Source organism: Pinus tabuliformis, chromosome 9, assembly GCF_031772625.1.
Source record: "Pinus tabuliformis cultivar Carrire ecotype Pingquan chromosome 9, CPIR1, whole genome shotgun sequence".
In the NCBI taxonomy this organism is placed as follows: Eukaryota; Viridiplantae; Streptophyta; class Pinopsida; order Pinales; family Pinaceae; genus Pinus; species Pinus tabuliformis.
The window spans coordinates 7,205,980-7,222,693 of NC_142307.1; the positions used below are offsets into that span (position 1 = coordinate 7,205,980).

General features: G+C 37.1%; 1 protein-coding gene and 1 pseudogene across 1 annotated transcript; one reads left to right on the forward strand and one right to left on the reverse strand.

Annotated features, from left to right (window-relative positions):
• Positions 1–4,292: 4,292 nt before the first annotated feature.
• Positions 4,293–5,275, reverse strand: LOC149146847 (uncharacterized; annotated as a pseudogene).
• Positions 5,276–11,593: 6,318 nt separating this feature from the next.
• Positions 11,594–14,360, forward strand: LOC149146848 (uncharacterized). Its single transcript, XM_089441643.1, has 5 exons — positions 11,594–11,667; positions 11,787–11,860; positions 13,407–13,546; positions 13,987–14,043; positions 14,139–14,360. Exons 1-5 carry the CDS (start codon positions 11,594–11,596, stop codon positions 14,358–14,360), a joined length of 567 nt encoding a protein of 188 aa, XP_089297769.1.
• Positions 14,361–16,714: the final 2,354 nt, after the last annotated feature.

Sequence of the window (16,714 nt, forward strand, 5' to 3'; positions counted from 1 at the left end):
GCAGCAAAATCCATGAAGGCCGATGGGATTCTCTCCCGCTAGACCTTTGCTACTATTTTTACTTTCTATGCAATGGCAGAGAAGGCGAACGAGGCGATGATGACTTTTGAGGCAATGATGACCGTTTCAACAATGGTTCATGACATATGTCAATGGAGCAAGCTTCAGAGCAAACGTTACATAACCTTCAACGCAATTTTAACAGCTTCTCAAACGTTTTAGGATCAGCAGCAGTTCAATTCTTCATTCCAATAATTAATCAATACATGGAGACCTTTTATATCAACCCACGAACATGGATTTCAACGCACAGTGAATCACATACTATGCATCGAATATTTACACTATGAACCGAATCACACCATTCATATACACCATAAATCGAATAGCATACTATGAATCGAATCACGCCTTTCTACTGCCGTGAGTAACAGAACGTTCCAGCGATTCATTTCTGAAAGGTAACGGGCAACCTCATAATTCTCAGGACAATCCTCATACTCCACATGGAATTGTAGCAGACCACAGGTAATGGCAGGCACTCAACGCATTCAAACAGGTGGTCAGACAGCGCAACAGAAGAGCAGGAGAATAATGTCGGACCAGTGTTCAAATGTCAGGTTTGTATGGAGCATAGCGCAGGGAATATAAATAGAATATGGCAGAAAATAGTTATAGAGAGTGCACAGAGCGTAGGAAAGAATATGGTGCAGAATGAGGAATACAAATCTCAATAAGGTGGCAATTCTGATCAATTCTGATTAGTAGAAAGACAGAACTGACATGTAGGTAGAGACCACAAAACAAGTGGCTCAAATATGAGCAGGGCCAGAATTCGCCTGCTCTGATACCATGTTAAACACACATGGACGGCAAACAATATGAAAGATAAATCATGTGAGTTCATTTTTTATTAACATGAGATGTACATTTATAATACAGTGTTGTGACTCTTGGGTTTCAGATCCCAAGGTCCCTTGGACTGCTTAGTATTTTCGGCTTCCACACTAACCCTTTAGGATTAGGTGTCCAACAGTGGAAGATTGTCAAACGTGCAGCGACCTAGTTAAACGTGCAGTGACCTGGTCAAATGTGCAACGTCCTCTTCACGCTGAATTTTGAATGCCTTCCCAAAGTCCAAATCTATCCCAGGATAGCTCATTGGAAAGCGTATCTTGTCTAGTTTCCAAAACGTCCCTTGGTTTTCAAAATGGTCTTGATTTGTCTCTCCAAAAATGCAATCTCCCTAGACTACTCAAACGCGCAGTGACCAGGCCAAAAGGTGATTTTTTGGTAGTTTTTTACCCTTTTGGCTGACCAGTTTTGCTCCAAATGTTTAGAAAAAGTATAGGGTGCATGTCCTAATCATTCTAAATCCAAAAATTCTGATCATTTTCTCATTGGTTTCCCAAAAAGAGAGCACAAAATCCAAGGTGCTGCGCGTTTGACCATTTCATTGTCAAGAGTGCCCTCATAGTGTCAAACGCGCAATGCCATCTTCAGGGCTATGTTTGGAGGCCTTTTCAGTGTCCACATTTTCTCCAAGATAGATCGTTGGAAATCCCTTCGAGTATAATTTCCAAATATACCTTTATTTTTCAATTTGAAGGTCATTTCCCTTGTCAAACTACCAATCTCCCAAGACTGGTAAATGCACAGCGACGAGGGTGCAAAAATGAAGTGTTCTCTTGCAGGAAACATTTGGAGGTCTTAATCAACTCCCAATTGAGTGAATTATAGCTCATTGGAAATCTAGTTTTTGTTAAACACACATGGGCAATCAGAAAACAATAGGAAAGATAAATCAGTGAGTTCATATTTTTTATTAACATCAGATATACATTTATAGTACAACATATGACTCTTGGGTTTCAGATCCCAAGGTCTCTTGGACTGCTTAGTCTTTTCGGCTTCCACGCTAACCCTTTAGGATTAGGTGTCCAACATTCCCCCCCTTAATCCGAAGGGTTATGTATGAGTCCAAGAAGAGAGCTGTAATACAAAATGTGCAAAAATGCATGGCAGCACTAGGCTGAATGTGCTCTATGAAATGTTGGTAAAAAAGGGCGGTGGTTTAAGGATGACCACCAACACTGGAACGCTTAGTGCAGTTCCCAGAACTCTTCCAAAACTGGAAAGAAACTGAAGTTTTCTGCTAGAGGAAGTGTTCTCAATCTGTGATGGTTTAAGGATGACCAACAACTCTGGAATGCTTAATGCAATTCCTGGAACTCTTCCAAAACTGGCAAGAAGCTGGTGTCTTCTGCTAGAGGAAGTGTCCTTCATCTGTGATGGTTTAAGGATGACCAACAACTCTGCTGGAACTCTTCCAAAACTGGCAAGAAGCTGGAGTCTTCTGCTAGAGGAAGTCCCAGATTGCCAACTGAAGGCATGTTCAGGCATCTTGTCTCTGGCTACAACTCTGAAACTGGTGTGGCAGGTTGTGGCTCAGGCTCGCTTGATGTGGCTTTGAAGCTTGTAGATGACCATCATTTCCCCCCATGTCAGATACAAGGTGAGAAGATGGAGAAAACTCAACTGCAAGACTATTTAATACTCTGGAACAAGTTCTAACATGCGTTTGGAATATCTTCTTGGCTGTTGATGCCCATTGCCAAGAAGCGATCCATCCAAGATGAATCTTTGTTCTTGCAGGACGTTTGTTTTTGAAGCATCTGTGTGAAGAATGGCTGGTTTTATGACAGTGCTCACATGGATGAAGATCAAAACAGTGATCTTTCAGATGGCCAACTCGGTCACAGTGTTGGCATTTCACGATCTGTTGTTTTTGTTGTTGTTGTTGCTGTGGAAGAGGGGCAGAATCTGGACTAGCTGAAGCTGAACTGTCATGAGGAGCAGGTGAACTGTCATAAATGAATCCAGCACTCTGAAACTAAATGGGCTTGGCATAGTCTGGAATATGAAAGGACAAGTCCTTGTCATATCCAAGACCAGTTCTGTGCTTGTTGTGGACAAGCTGTTCCCAAGGTCTGATGATGGGCTTGGGAAGTGCAGACTGAGTTTCTGCATCTGCATATACAACTGCTGCTTTATTTGAATGAACTGTACCATTATTGACTTGATGTTCATGGGAGTCTGTTTCATTGTTCTGAACAGAAACAGGTTCAGAATGATGACTCCATTGCTGTAATTCTTCCTGCTGTAGCTGTGATTCAAGCTGCAAAAACTCTATCTTTTCTTGTGCATATTGCAGACATGTTTGAATGTCTGAAAGAGAGGCTTTGTTAATTTTGACTGTGCTGTTATCAGTGGACATGATTAGAGTTCTCAATAATTCTAATATTCTTTCAAGCTTAGCCATTTTTCTACACCTTAAAAACTCCAAATCCCACAGAAAAATGTAAGCTGCTAAATATCTTCAAGTTGCACAAGAGAGACCTATAGCTCAAATCAACTAGAGATATCTTGAAACTGTCAAAATTGTACAAATATCACCATACTTTTAGAGATTCTGTTCTTTAAATTCAGCAAATGTTAGGAAGAACAGTGGCTGTAGATAAGTGTAACCACAGAAAATACAAGTTTGTAGCCTTGGGGCTAGATCATTCTTTATGGAAGTCGCTGTAGAAAATACAAAGTTGGCCTTGAATTTGAACAAGCAGCAATAATTTCCCTTCCAAGTGGTCCTCATTCAAGTTAAGTCCAGAAATTATTGAGCGCAAGACAGAACTTGCACCAGTAACTCCTACGCTCAGCTAGACAAATTTAATAACTGATATTCATTGTGCTTCTGCCTCAGAATTGATTGCTGTTTGCATGGGTTAACAATAGGCACGTTCTGGACCTTTCCCAGTTGATATACAGTCACCACGTCCTCAACACATTGGAAAACCAGTGATAAACCTCTGCTCCTAAGCAAATACACAGCAAAGCATGCAGTGCTGGTCTCCTAGACTTATATCCGCTAACTTAGTATGACCCCCACAGAGTAAGAGTAATCTCCATGCATTAGTGTAATCTCAGTTACATTTCACAAAGGTAATACGTCTGACCAAAGTCACAAATAATGCTCACGGACTTCCCCTAAATTTGATTATTTGGCATCTACGCACAAGGGTAGGCCCCACGTCCAGCAGAAAGGTGTACGACCTGGGTATGACAGAGAATGGGTCCCACAAATAGCTTATTCAGTCCAGTCTCCTACACTCAGTCCACAAGAAATTCGTTCAGTAGATGAAATAGCTCGTGGATTTAGCCAAGTCCTCGAACTGCTCTTCCTAAGAGAGAAATGACTTGAACATAAACGACGCACTATTCAAAATGACCAGAAAACCTTGTAAATTGACTCCTCGAACCAGACCAACCCAAAATTTCCGCTACTGCGCACAATACATAGCTCTTCGAATAGGCATTCAAAATAAATTAAAATTATTGGAAATATACTATAATTAATTAATATATTGGTGATCTGTGGGGAACACCCTTTCTCCTGCTAGTTGATGGCCGGGCAATAGAGTGGGGCGCAGCTACACGCCTGCATATTTTCTTTACCAAAGGCATGTCTATTTCCGAACATGTCAACATCCAACGCACATCGTTAGCATTGGAGCCAGAACATGTCTCTTCTAACATACTGCTAGCCGATAATTCTTCTCTGATCTCTGCAAGCTTTCCATCCTTGGAACTAATTTCTCTTGGGGAGAAGTCAAAAATATCAGGAAATGGCAGCGAACTGCAATGGTACAGTAATGTAGATAAATCCTTTTCTTTATTCAGCACAGCATTTACCTTGCACGAAACCGAGCAATAACAGTACGCTTCTTGCAGACTTCTGTCACAAGTTTGGCAAGAGTTTACCAGTCCTTTGGCAGGCCTGGATTGGGGTCGCTTCGCACCTGAAGAAGCCGATGCGACCGATGGTTGGGAAGACAATGTTGACAGATACTTTTGCTGCAATCGATGCAAAAAATGTTGCTTTCGTTTTTCTTTAATTCTAGATGCTTCGAACAGAAACGACCAAGGTTTTCAGAATGACTTGAACAGAAACGACCAACAATTCTCTTCCTCAACACAAACTATTCAACGCGCACTAAACTTAGAGACCTCCAACGCACTCCGTCAATGATGGAATCCTTCGACGAGTCTTTCTCCCAGCTGATAATTATTTGCAGTCTTGGAATGAATTTTAAATGCAAATAGTCCCTTCAACATTTCGTTTCAGCCTTTGGCAATGAAGAAATCGCCCAGAATTAAATACGCTGGTTGATTGACATACGCAGGTGACAGCACGGCTTGCATGTGCTCCATCTTCCATTTTACCGCAGAATATAACCACCATACTCCAGATCCTCCTAACTGCGAAACATAGAATACCAAACGGTCTTCACAGAGCATAAAATACACACTGAAACCAACTCAGCATCTCTGACATAGCCAGAAAGTAATGCAAACATAAATTAACCAGTTCATTTTAGAGAGTGTTTTCCACAGAACCCCTAGGTAGTCAAACCTTTCCTTGCCTGAGCAATACTAACCATTAAACCACCCCTAGTGCACTTAATTATGCCAAGACAAATTTTGACATTTAGCGAAGGAAATAAGTATATCCCACAAGTAGTGAAAAGAGATTTATACAGAAAATTGTGACATAATTATCCAGATGTTGTGGTTGCTTGTGCACAAGTATCATATTGTGCCTCCGGGGATTCCAGCACAGCCTCGTTGTATCAATAACGATTTGCCCATTTACATAGTGCCGTCAGCACACTGGCATGTAAATGTCTGCACCACCAACAACTTCAGTTTTTCTTTCTCCTGTTTTACGAAATGTAAATGATGCGGCCTTACCACACAGCTCACAGCGTGACTTTAATTTAACTACAGAATCGGCTATAGGTATCAACTCAAGAGCTGATCCAAAGCTCTTCCTCAAATAATCCCCATCAAGGCCAGCAACAATAACAGTTTTCCCATCTCGTCGAGTGCATAAAACTGTGGGACAGTATGATAATCTTTTTCAAATTGCTACATGCAGATGCATCACAGCACATGGCAGAAGCGTTTTCTGAGCGTTATAAAAAAAAAACGAAGAGAATACACAGTGGCGCAGAAGCGTTTTCTAAGACCGACACAGTTCTGAGAAGAATTTCAGTGGATTAGACGGAGAAAACAGTTCTGACGGGGAGCAGGAATAGAATATGTCAGGGCAGCGCTTCTTTTACAGAACGTTTATAAACAGTAAAGAGCGCAGGCATAATTCAAAGGACAGAGCGCATGCAGTGTAGCAGCTAATTATATGGAGAAGCAGCACTGACATGCACATAAAAAAGGCCACAGAAAAACAAGTGGCTTTGATACCATGTTAAACACACATGGGCAATCAGAAAACAATAGGAAAGATAAATCAGTGAGTTCATATTTTTTATTAACATCAGATATACATTTATAGTACAACATATGACTCTTGGGTTTCAGATCCCAAGGTCTCTTGGACTGCTTAGTCTTTTCGGCTTCCACGCTAACCCTTTAGGATTAGGTGTCCAACAGTTTTGTCTAGTTATCATTTGACTCATCAAGCAAATCATTTGGACACTCTAGATAGAAGAAAAAGTGATTTTCTCAAAGTCACTCTAGAAGTGCAACAACTCTCTTGTAGCAACTGTATTTTTGACATTTCTATAAAAAAATGACACCTATGTAAAAAGTGAAGAAGGCTTTTTTATCCTTGGCCTATTATGGACAAAAACCTCGCTCACTTTTGCCAAATTCATCCATGTTTGGTCTGAAACATAGTTTGAAGAAAAACCAGCCCTCCGTGTGGCAAATGATTTGTCCCTTGGAATGAATTCTTGAAAAATGATGGGGACATGATTTCTATGAGTTTGGAATGGCCTCATACTTGTTGAAATGACCTCCCTTATGCCTCCTCTACTCAGATGTCTCTGATTCCATATCCAACCCTAGCTCAGTGGGAGAGGAAATTAGGGTTTAGTGTAGGCAAAACAAGGGATTTGGGAAATTTATAGGAATGAAGGGAAATAAATGGGACATGGGGCTTCTAAATTCTTAGGAAAATTTTGAGAGGTAGGGAGGGATGTTAGGAAGTAGGTGAAACTAGAATTTCAAGGATTGAGTGAGGGGAAGGGGTCCAAAAGGGAAAAACACAGGCCTAGTCTAGAAAAGTGTCAAAAGCATAGCAATAGGCTAGGGTTTGTAGAAAAATGATGATTTTGAGGGATAGGAGTGATAAGAAGTGTTTATAAAGGTATATTAAGGATAGGGTAAGGTGTAAGAGCTTCAGGATACAAGTTTTGTTGATGATTTAACCATGGAGGTCATGAAACCAAGAAAAGTGCCCTCAAAACCCTAGGAGAGGGAAATGAGAGGAATGGGCATGGGAAAAGGTCAAGTGAGCTAGATGGAGCGTAGGTGAGTTAGATATTGATGGATAAGAGTGAAAATGAGCCTTCCTTTGGTCTTTGGTGGCTTTTATACCTTGTTTAGATTTTCAAAATTAGTCTTAGGACCCACTTTTTATTTCTCAAACTTGACTTGTCTTTTACAATTTACCTTAGAACTTGATCTTCTCATTTGATCTTCTTGGTGGATTTGGAAACATAATGACTTTGAAACTCTTCCTTTTGGGTGATGGAACTTTGAACTTACAACACTTGGAACCATGCAAATTATTACATATTAAAACTATAAAATTACATTTTTGCTTGAATATTCAAATTACAAACTATTTTGATGATAAAATCTTGTTTAATCTTACTCCTTCACTTGTTGGTCTTTTATGCGGGAGATGGTGTTTTAGTGGACCTTGGAAACCCTAAGGCATAATGGAGACTTTGAATGGCTATGACCATGATGAAAATGACTTTCATGATGAAGACAAGTCATGACTAATGGTATACTTCAACAAAAGGTGAAATGAGCCAGCAAGGGGTAAATTTCTAAAAGGATAAAAGGTAACCCTAATTCAACCTTTAGTGATCAAACTTTTGCCTGATGACCTAGTGGAATGACAAAAATTTCAGACGGGACTCTAATATGATATAAAAGAGAGATTTTGATCACTGGCGGCAGTATGCAAATACTCACTCTAACAACCTCAATGCAACAAATCAATTCTTCAACAATTAGAATAGAATGCACAGAATTTGGCAGGGATGTGCTAGTCTGCAGAAATGTAAAACAAGGGCAAGAGGGAGTTACAAGTGCAGGAAGGGAGCCAACAATAGAGGTTAGGACTTGTGCTCTGATACCATGTCAGGTGAGGAAGTAACTCCTCAAAATGAATTGTGCTTTTGCATTAAGTTTGATCATAGATATATACATGGAGGGAGAGACTCTTGGGATTCATCTCCTAGTGCCTCTTCATATTCCAATTCTCCTTATTTTATATTTACACTATTTTACATCGATTTACCTAATCCCAAAGATTAGGTGTCAACAATTTGCACTATTAATCAAATTAAGTGTACATCTTCCAATTACTTCTAGTGTCACATGATTTCATTAGGGATGAGTATGTTTCTACCACACCTCATATTCCAGTTGCCTCTACTTTTGGTTGTGATCTATGTACCATTCTCCATACAAGATAAGATGTTATGACTAGTGAGGTTAGTGTCATTTCCTTACATAGGTTGGATATAATCATTAGAACTTTTGATTACTTTCTAATTGAGTTCAAGAGGGTTCATGGAGCATTGTACTTTTGCATAAGAATCATTTTCCAAAGGCTCTCTTTTATAACGATGTTCCATAATGATTTTATTGCCAGATATTTACCAAATAAATACATGTTTTTCAACCCCCAACGTCTTGGGATTTTTGAGCTACAAATGAATATATACATACCAATACAATGCAGCTAAATAAGATACCCTTCATAAAAATTAGTTATTAAATAAAATACACACCTCATTTAAAATGGTAGTTATTATTATTATTATTATTATGATAATAAAATGGTAATAAAAAGGTTGTGTGTGTGTCTGTGAGCGCACATGTGTGTGTGTTAAAGTGGTAACGCTTATCATAATTTAATTTTTAATTAATATCCCCTTATGGAGTGGGAGTGGATGTGGTGCATGGGACGCAGCATGTCAATCATCCCACCCTGCACTAATGTGAGGGGACATGCCTAACAATTCCACCCCTTAGCAGTTTAATGCCACAAAATGGTCATTAATTGTCTCAGTGTTTCATAATTATGGTTTTTTGCCTCCTATCCAAGTCTAAAATAATCATGCTATGAATTTAACTCCATTCTTATCCTTGCTTGATTTCATAATTTCTATCAACCTTTTTTTATCTTTGAATGCTCTTCTCTATGATGCTTTCAATTCTTGAAAGGTTTTCCTCAATAACATGACCTTTGGGCTCTACTATTTGGGTTTCTAGTTGGTTTGATTATTTCCTTTTGCATCTTCTTGGTGATAGGGTTGGCATTATTAGAAGTTTCAAGGTTTCCCTCCTTTGTTGGAGCCTTTGCACATGCTCCCCTCTATCATTTGCAAGCTCTCTTGAGAATCTAGTCCTAGATTTGAGCACCCACTATCATTGGATTTGTATTCTATAGTCCTTTTTCTATGCTTTAACACCCCCCACTCCCCCACCCCGCCCCCACAAGTGACTTCATGAACCTTGCTATCAGCTCGATTTTTTTATTATCGTGTTCTCAATTTTGTACTTCCACCATGTCATGTGACAGAGGGCTAGGTGTTGTAGAGGAGAAAATTATTATGAATCATGAGGAGGCCCTTGAGCTCACTAGTGGGCAAAAACCCCATCATGGTGTATGCCACACCTATATGTTGCTTGACATACAATCTGAGCCTATGGAGGTGGAAAGAGATATTGTATGACAACAAGATTGTTTATCTAACACAAACATTGCAGGGGAAGTGGTTTCCAGGGTCCCTAACACTGGTCATACTCGAAGTAGACACAATCAGTGCATGCAAATGATAGACTTATTTGGTAGATGAAGATGTTGTGGGATAAAGTTTTACTGGACCACAACAAAGAAAAGGAGGAAATTCTTCTTACATTGGATGAGCTTCAATTGTCCATAAAATATTTGGATTGACACCTACAAAGGATCGAAGACCAGCATGACCTCTCTCTTGAATTGTGAAACTCTCTTGGCAAAGGAAAATTTCCCGTTGAAGTGATCCTCTCTAATTCATCTCCATTGGGATGATTTGGTGTTAGTTCTCTTGTTCTACCTCAGGGTTTTTTGCTTATATGTGTGTTTTAGTCACTAGGCTAGATAGTAAAGGTCTACAAACTATAAATGCAATTTTTTTTGCTCTATTATTGGATTATAACATATGGTTATTGAGGAGCTTATAATTTTGTCACTAGTTTGGTTTCCCTAGCAAGAAACCAAGACTATATTTTATGTTCTATTTTAATAAATCAATAAAATCTATAATCTACAAATAAAATAAAATAAAATTAGTTGTTAATGTTAGAATTCATTTTTTACTAATGCTTCATTTCCCTATAAGCTAGCTATAATGAATTGTAAAATCACCTAGAGATTTATATTTACCCAATTGTCATAGTTAACAACCTCCTCCATTGCTTACATAATGGACGTTTTCTACTTATACAATTTCGTGAGTAATGAAATACTCTTACAACTAATTGTTAATAAGGATAGGCATAAAATAATCTATTAATAATCTATAACTAATGTAATTTTCTCTCATGCAAAATGCTCTCCGCGGGCCTCAAGAGGAATCTCACTAATATTATCTCAACTAAAACCTAAATTTTTAATAACATTTAACTTTAACCTATATACAAAATTTCCTTTTTAATGGAATTTCACCCCTCCCTGCGCTACAAAAAAACATCTTCATTAATATTAAAGTAAAAACATATTTTTTTAATAGCATTTAACTTCAACCAAGAAACCCAATACTTAATTGAAAATTCACTTCCCAAAATACAAACTTCAATACAACTTTTTAATTTTAATGAAATTTCACTTCAAACTACATACAACTTTTTATTTTATTTTATTTTTAATCCATCTATCTATCCAATTAGAAAAATCCGTTATTGTTGTTTAGCATAATGCTAAGTTAAAGTTGTTTTGTGTGGGCATTACTGTATAAGTCCGTTGGTTCGGTTGCTTCGCCCCCTTCCCGGGGGTTCCATAGAACTTCCTTGGCCCCTCTCTCACAGGTTCCACACAACTCCGTACGGCTTCGGCTTCATTGTGTGTTGATTCGCTGGCCTCCTTTCACAGAACTCGTTACGGCCTCAGAGGACGCGGCACGATTCTTTGGGAGTATGTAATATATATACATATGTATATATCTTCGTTATTTGCAGATATATATTACATAATTCAAGATTACCGTATGTTTCAAATTCTCAAAATGCTGTTATTAAATGTTGATTTTTCTTTTAAAGTTTGATATAATTTCTGATTTCTTGAAATGATTAAATGAACGAAAACCTAAATAGGTAGCGGATCAGAGAGATATTTGAAGCCGTTTCGGGGATTATTGCTTTTTTATATACCATGAAATATGACAGAGGAATTGGCTGTAGTGTATAGTACTTTGGTGAGGCAGCCCAAGGAGTTTTATACTCCCATACAACCATGGTCTACTCTGAGTCTCCTGGCACTGTTGCTCTCAGACAGGAGATGGTAATCAGGAGGAAAATGGCAAAGATGTACTCACCCCTCCCTCATCACCAAATACATATTTATTGAATACATAGGGGTGCACTTCATTATCTCAACCCTCTGTCCAGTTTCTAAAGACTTTGATATGTAAAATTGGAATATGCAGATACAACAGAAGAGAAGATGACTTCCCAACATTGAGAGAATACAATGACTATCTTGAAGAGGTTGAGGATCTGGGTAAGTATTTTTTTTAAACTTCCGTGAATTGGTAATTTGTTGGATAAATCAGGTGAGATTCAAAGATTAAATTTAGGGGCTGCTATAACCCCTACTACATACTACTAGTATACACTTAACACCAATTACTAGTATGTACTAATTGGGTAAGTTAGTTATCTTAGAAATATATTAATTTGGAAATTTCATTAAGGTAGGGAATCTATTCCTTCAATACAAGGGGTTAAAAATGTCTTTAAGTGACATTTGAAACTAGGTGGGGAATAATATCTCATTATAAAAAAAAATATTTTAAATTTTGTTTGATGTGGTTAGAGGTTTGTATTCCACTTTCAATGAAGCATAAAACCAACATAGATCTATTTTAAATAGATATCTAACATGAACCTAAGGGATCTAACATGAGCCTAAGGGATCCAATTTCTTCGCTTGAAATTTTTTCTATGAGTATACATAAATGTTTTGTATAGTTATTCTTTTTTTTAGATTTAAAAAAATATATATTTTGGCCGACATAGCAAAATTTCGACTTTACTTTGATGACGGTTAGACATCATACTTGGTTGTAGAATGAGCCTCTCCTTAATGGGTTGTAGAATGAGTTTCTCCATAATGGGGTGTAGAATGAATCTCTCACTCAATAACATAGTGTTCAAGTGAAGGTTTTTCATTTGAAAATATATTTAAGGAAAAGATCATCTAAATATGTTCAGATTTTTTATTTGATCTATTAGAGTTGATGAAGTTGAGAAAGAAGGGTTTTATATTTTTGATTAATTTTTATTAAGTTTTGGAATGTTTTGATGTGTGTATGTAATAGAGAATATGCACAATCTAACTAATAGATACAATGACATTTTCTCTAAAATGTAGTTCTACAATTTTGGGGAGATTGTGATTTTTTGTTTTTTAAAATGCTATTTTAATATAAATGAATTTAACACTTTGAAAAATTCTAGAAACACTTGAACTTTGCAAATTAATTAACTTAAACTTATGCTTATTAACAATCTCTACTATTTTTTTACCAGAAATACTCTAAAAAACTACTTGTATTTTATTTATTAATTAAACTAATTTATAAAAAAGTATTTAAAAAAACTAAAAATACAATTCTGTAATTTTTTAATAAATTATTAAAAAAATGAAAAATCTAGTAATAATGCCACCTATCTCCATTTTAATCCTTGCCTGCATTAATATAATGTACACTAACCTTGATATAATTTGCATATTCTTGTATAAAGTTTTTTTGTAGATACCAATGACTATACATTATTGTTACATATTGGCTCCTGATACCAAAACCAAAAAAGAAAAAGGGAAAAGCTTTTATTTTTTTATTGAAATTTTGTTATATCGGCCAAAAAAAATTAAATAACTCTACAAAATATTTAAATATTTTTAATCAAAAAAAATTTAAGTCTAAAGAAATTAGATCCTTCTTAACTTATATTAAATCCTTATTTAAAATAAAACTAGACTAATTATAAAATAAGATTATAAAATTACACAATATACTATTTTTTTCTAAACATTTTGAAAGCTCCCTTATATATAATCTGGTACAACGCTCGTGCAGCATATAATTGGGTGGCCGGAGTGAACGTGGAAGCAATCAAACAAAAAGTTGAACAGTATCGACATGAGAATGCTGAACTCATTGCACTGAATGAGGCGAGAAAGGTTTCACTCGATTCCATAAACTGCTGTTAGATTTAGATTGTGAATTAAAAAGTTGAAATCATGAATCAAAATCAAAATTTTGTGGTGTTGTTTTCAATTTAGTAATTTGTGTTAAAATATTATTTTGCTTTGAAGACAAATCACATTAGTGAATTAAAAGGCTGAAGAATCATAAATTCGAAATTTTATGATATAATAGTTTAAAATGAGATAGATTTCGAAGAGAAAGATTAAAGCAATTTAAATCTCAAAACTTAATTTTGAAATGAAGATTCATATTAGTTGTAGAGCTGAGGCTTCTGTGATCCATAACAAGTTTGGGCTGACGACGAAAATCACATGAAAAATCATTTATCGACGAGTTTCGAACCAACCAATATAGTTCAACCAGTGTAGTTACAAATACTTGAATTACTGATTAATTTATGTCATAAATGCAGGCAGAAGAACGCAGCAATGCTCTGAGAGCGGCAGTTGCAGATACAACCACTGATCCTGTATAATCATCTCATAAACACTGCACAGTAAACTTTGATAACTTTTATATTTAGTGGCTTTAGACTGAAATCTAATGGTGTTGACATTGCCGCAGCAGAATGAGGAGGTTCAGGCACCCGGCCAACAGTTGCAACCGGCACATTATGTCCTGAGGCAGGCTCTTCCAATATCTAATCAGGATCCACCGCCAAAGCCACCGCCAATGTCAGACGATGACAAAGAAGGTCAAGAAAGACGGAGAAGAGCAGGAGGATGGGATCCTGCTTTCACTTCTCGTAGATCACTTCAAGAACTAATGGATACGCTGTTCCTCTAACCTCCATTAATTCAAACCATTAATGTAGTCATTTCAAAAACAGCAAAACTAACAGTAGATCTTGAATTTCAATTATCAATGATGTCCAAAACCTGTGAAATACTCTTATGTTGACATGGAGTCTGTAAACGCGCTAGCTATCCATTTGGTTTTAATCCCTTTATCCAATATCTGGACAAGCAAGGCAGATGAAATTGGTAGTGGAAAACGTTGGCAAACATAAAGTTCAGATTGTTTTTTTAATATATTTATACTTATTATTTATATATAAATATTGTTAAAATAAAATAAGCGTTTAAAAATCTGGACACGTAAATGTTTAATAGATCTGCCCCTGCTTTTTCACAGGAAAATCTCAATGGCTGTGGAAACTCTTATGACATACGTTGCAATCCTTAGTTTGTTGGGTTGTTGGAAAGAGAATGTGTCTTTATCTGAAATTAGATTTAAGAAAATAAAGCTTTTTATTTTATAAATATTTTTTATTTAAATAAAAAATAATGATATAAAGAGAGGGGGAGAATATATAGGAAAAAAGTGAAGGGGATATGAAGGAGGAGACGGGTAGGAGGAAATAAAATTTTATATTTCATAATAAAGGATTTTTTTAGTTTAATCTTTGACATTTATGATATTGAGCATTTGAATATTTTTATGCTTTTTCCCTGAGTTATATATTAATCTATTTAAGTGGAGTTATATATTAATCTATTTAAGTGGATTTATTAGGGATATCTATAAGCATTGAATTTTCATTTTCATGTTTATTTGGAAAAAAATCATTTAAGTTATTTATAATTAAAAATATGATTGAAATTGAAGAAATCTACAATTTAGCTTAATTTTTGACATTTATGTTTTTGAGCATTTGAATATTCCTATGTTGGTGGGTATTTTACATGAGTTATATATATTAATCTATATAAATGGATTTATTAGGGATATCTATAAGCATTCAATTTCCATGTAATATTTATTTGGGAAAAAATCAATTAAATTTTTTTTTTTTTTTTTTTTACAACTTCGGTTACTTTCATATTATAAAACCCCAAGATCAAAATTCTAGTACATAGATATCAGAGATTAGAGCGAAGAGGATCAAAATTGGGTACGCAGACCCATTTTCCTCAATTCTGCCTCTATAATGACTGAAGTTAAAAAGAGATTGGCTATATTGCCTTACAAAGGTGCCGCCTAACCAGCAGAATTTGAAAACCATGTAAGATTTTAAGGGAGTTTTTGTGTGACCAAATCATCCGGCATGGGATCCCTCCTTGCACTAGCCTTGGTGGAGGCTTCAGCCTGGTAACTTTGAGAGAGTGCTTTAATCTGTTCGATGGCTTCTTCAAGGTGACTGCACCTTCCTTTGAGACTTTCAATCTCTTCCTTCTGTTTCTCTAGCTTCTTTCTCTTCAACCTGCTATCAATTTCGAAATCATCCTTCAAATCCTTAAACTGCTTCACAAAACTGTTGGTCATGGTGCAGTCTCTGCTAAAGAGTCTGTCGATTGGCCTGATGGCTGGGTCATGGACATTTATCAGGTCTTGGTTCTCCATGAGGCAGTGAACGGAGTGAAGAGCAGAGGGGTGATAGTGGAGGAGGGTAGCAGGGCGGAGAAGAACAAAGGGAGGGACAAAAATCCTGAGAGGGAGGATCGGAGGAGAAGAAGCGCAGTCCACTATGAAATAAGTAATCCCTGGACCTCTGCGAAAACAGAACGAAAGATTAGTTTGACTAATGAAAACCGAGAGGAGCCCGATGTTTACCATAAACAAAAAGCTGATCTTATGATCCTGGAAGGAGCCCGCTAACTGAAGCCTTCGCCTGTAGAAATCACTGCGCCTCTGTCTTGCATTGCCTTGAACTGTGGTGGTCCTGAGATGCTCACTGTCATTTATAGGAGCGGTGAGGACTTGCTCGTTCTTGTTTCGAGTAGTAGAGTATCTGTTCTTGGTATCGGTGAGATCTTTAGAGGTGGTTTTTACGTGCCCTAGGAGCCTGCCACCAGTTTGGGCGTGATCACACCATCTGAAAATGTCTGCGCTGGTCATTGAGAGAATCCATATCCTGCCTGCGTTCCTCGGATCCTGAGGGCGATATGCTGTCTTGTAACACCTGTTTTGGCAGTCGAGAAGGATAGGAAATGATGAAGATGAGTTGTGGAAGGGCCAAATGCATTGATACGGATGCCTGAGGTGACCGATAACCTGGAGAGAGGGGATAGAGGCCTGTCTATGGAATATCCCTTTCATATGACTCAGTGTTTTCCCTTACCTGGCCCGTGGATCTTCCTGTTGCATTGTTTGCTTGCTCATCCGCTTCAACGTTGTTGCTTCTTAGGATATGCTTGAAT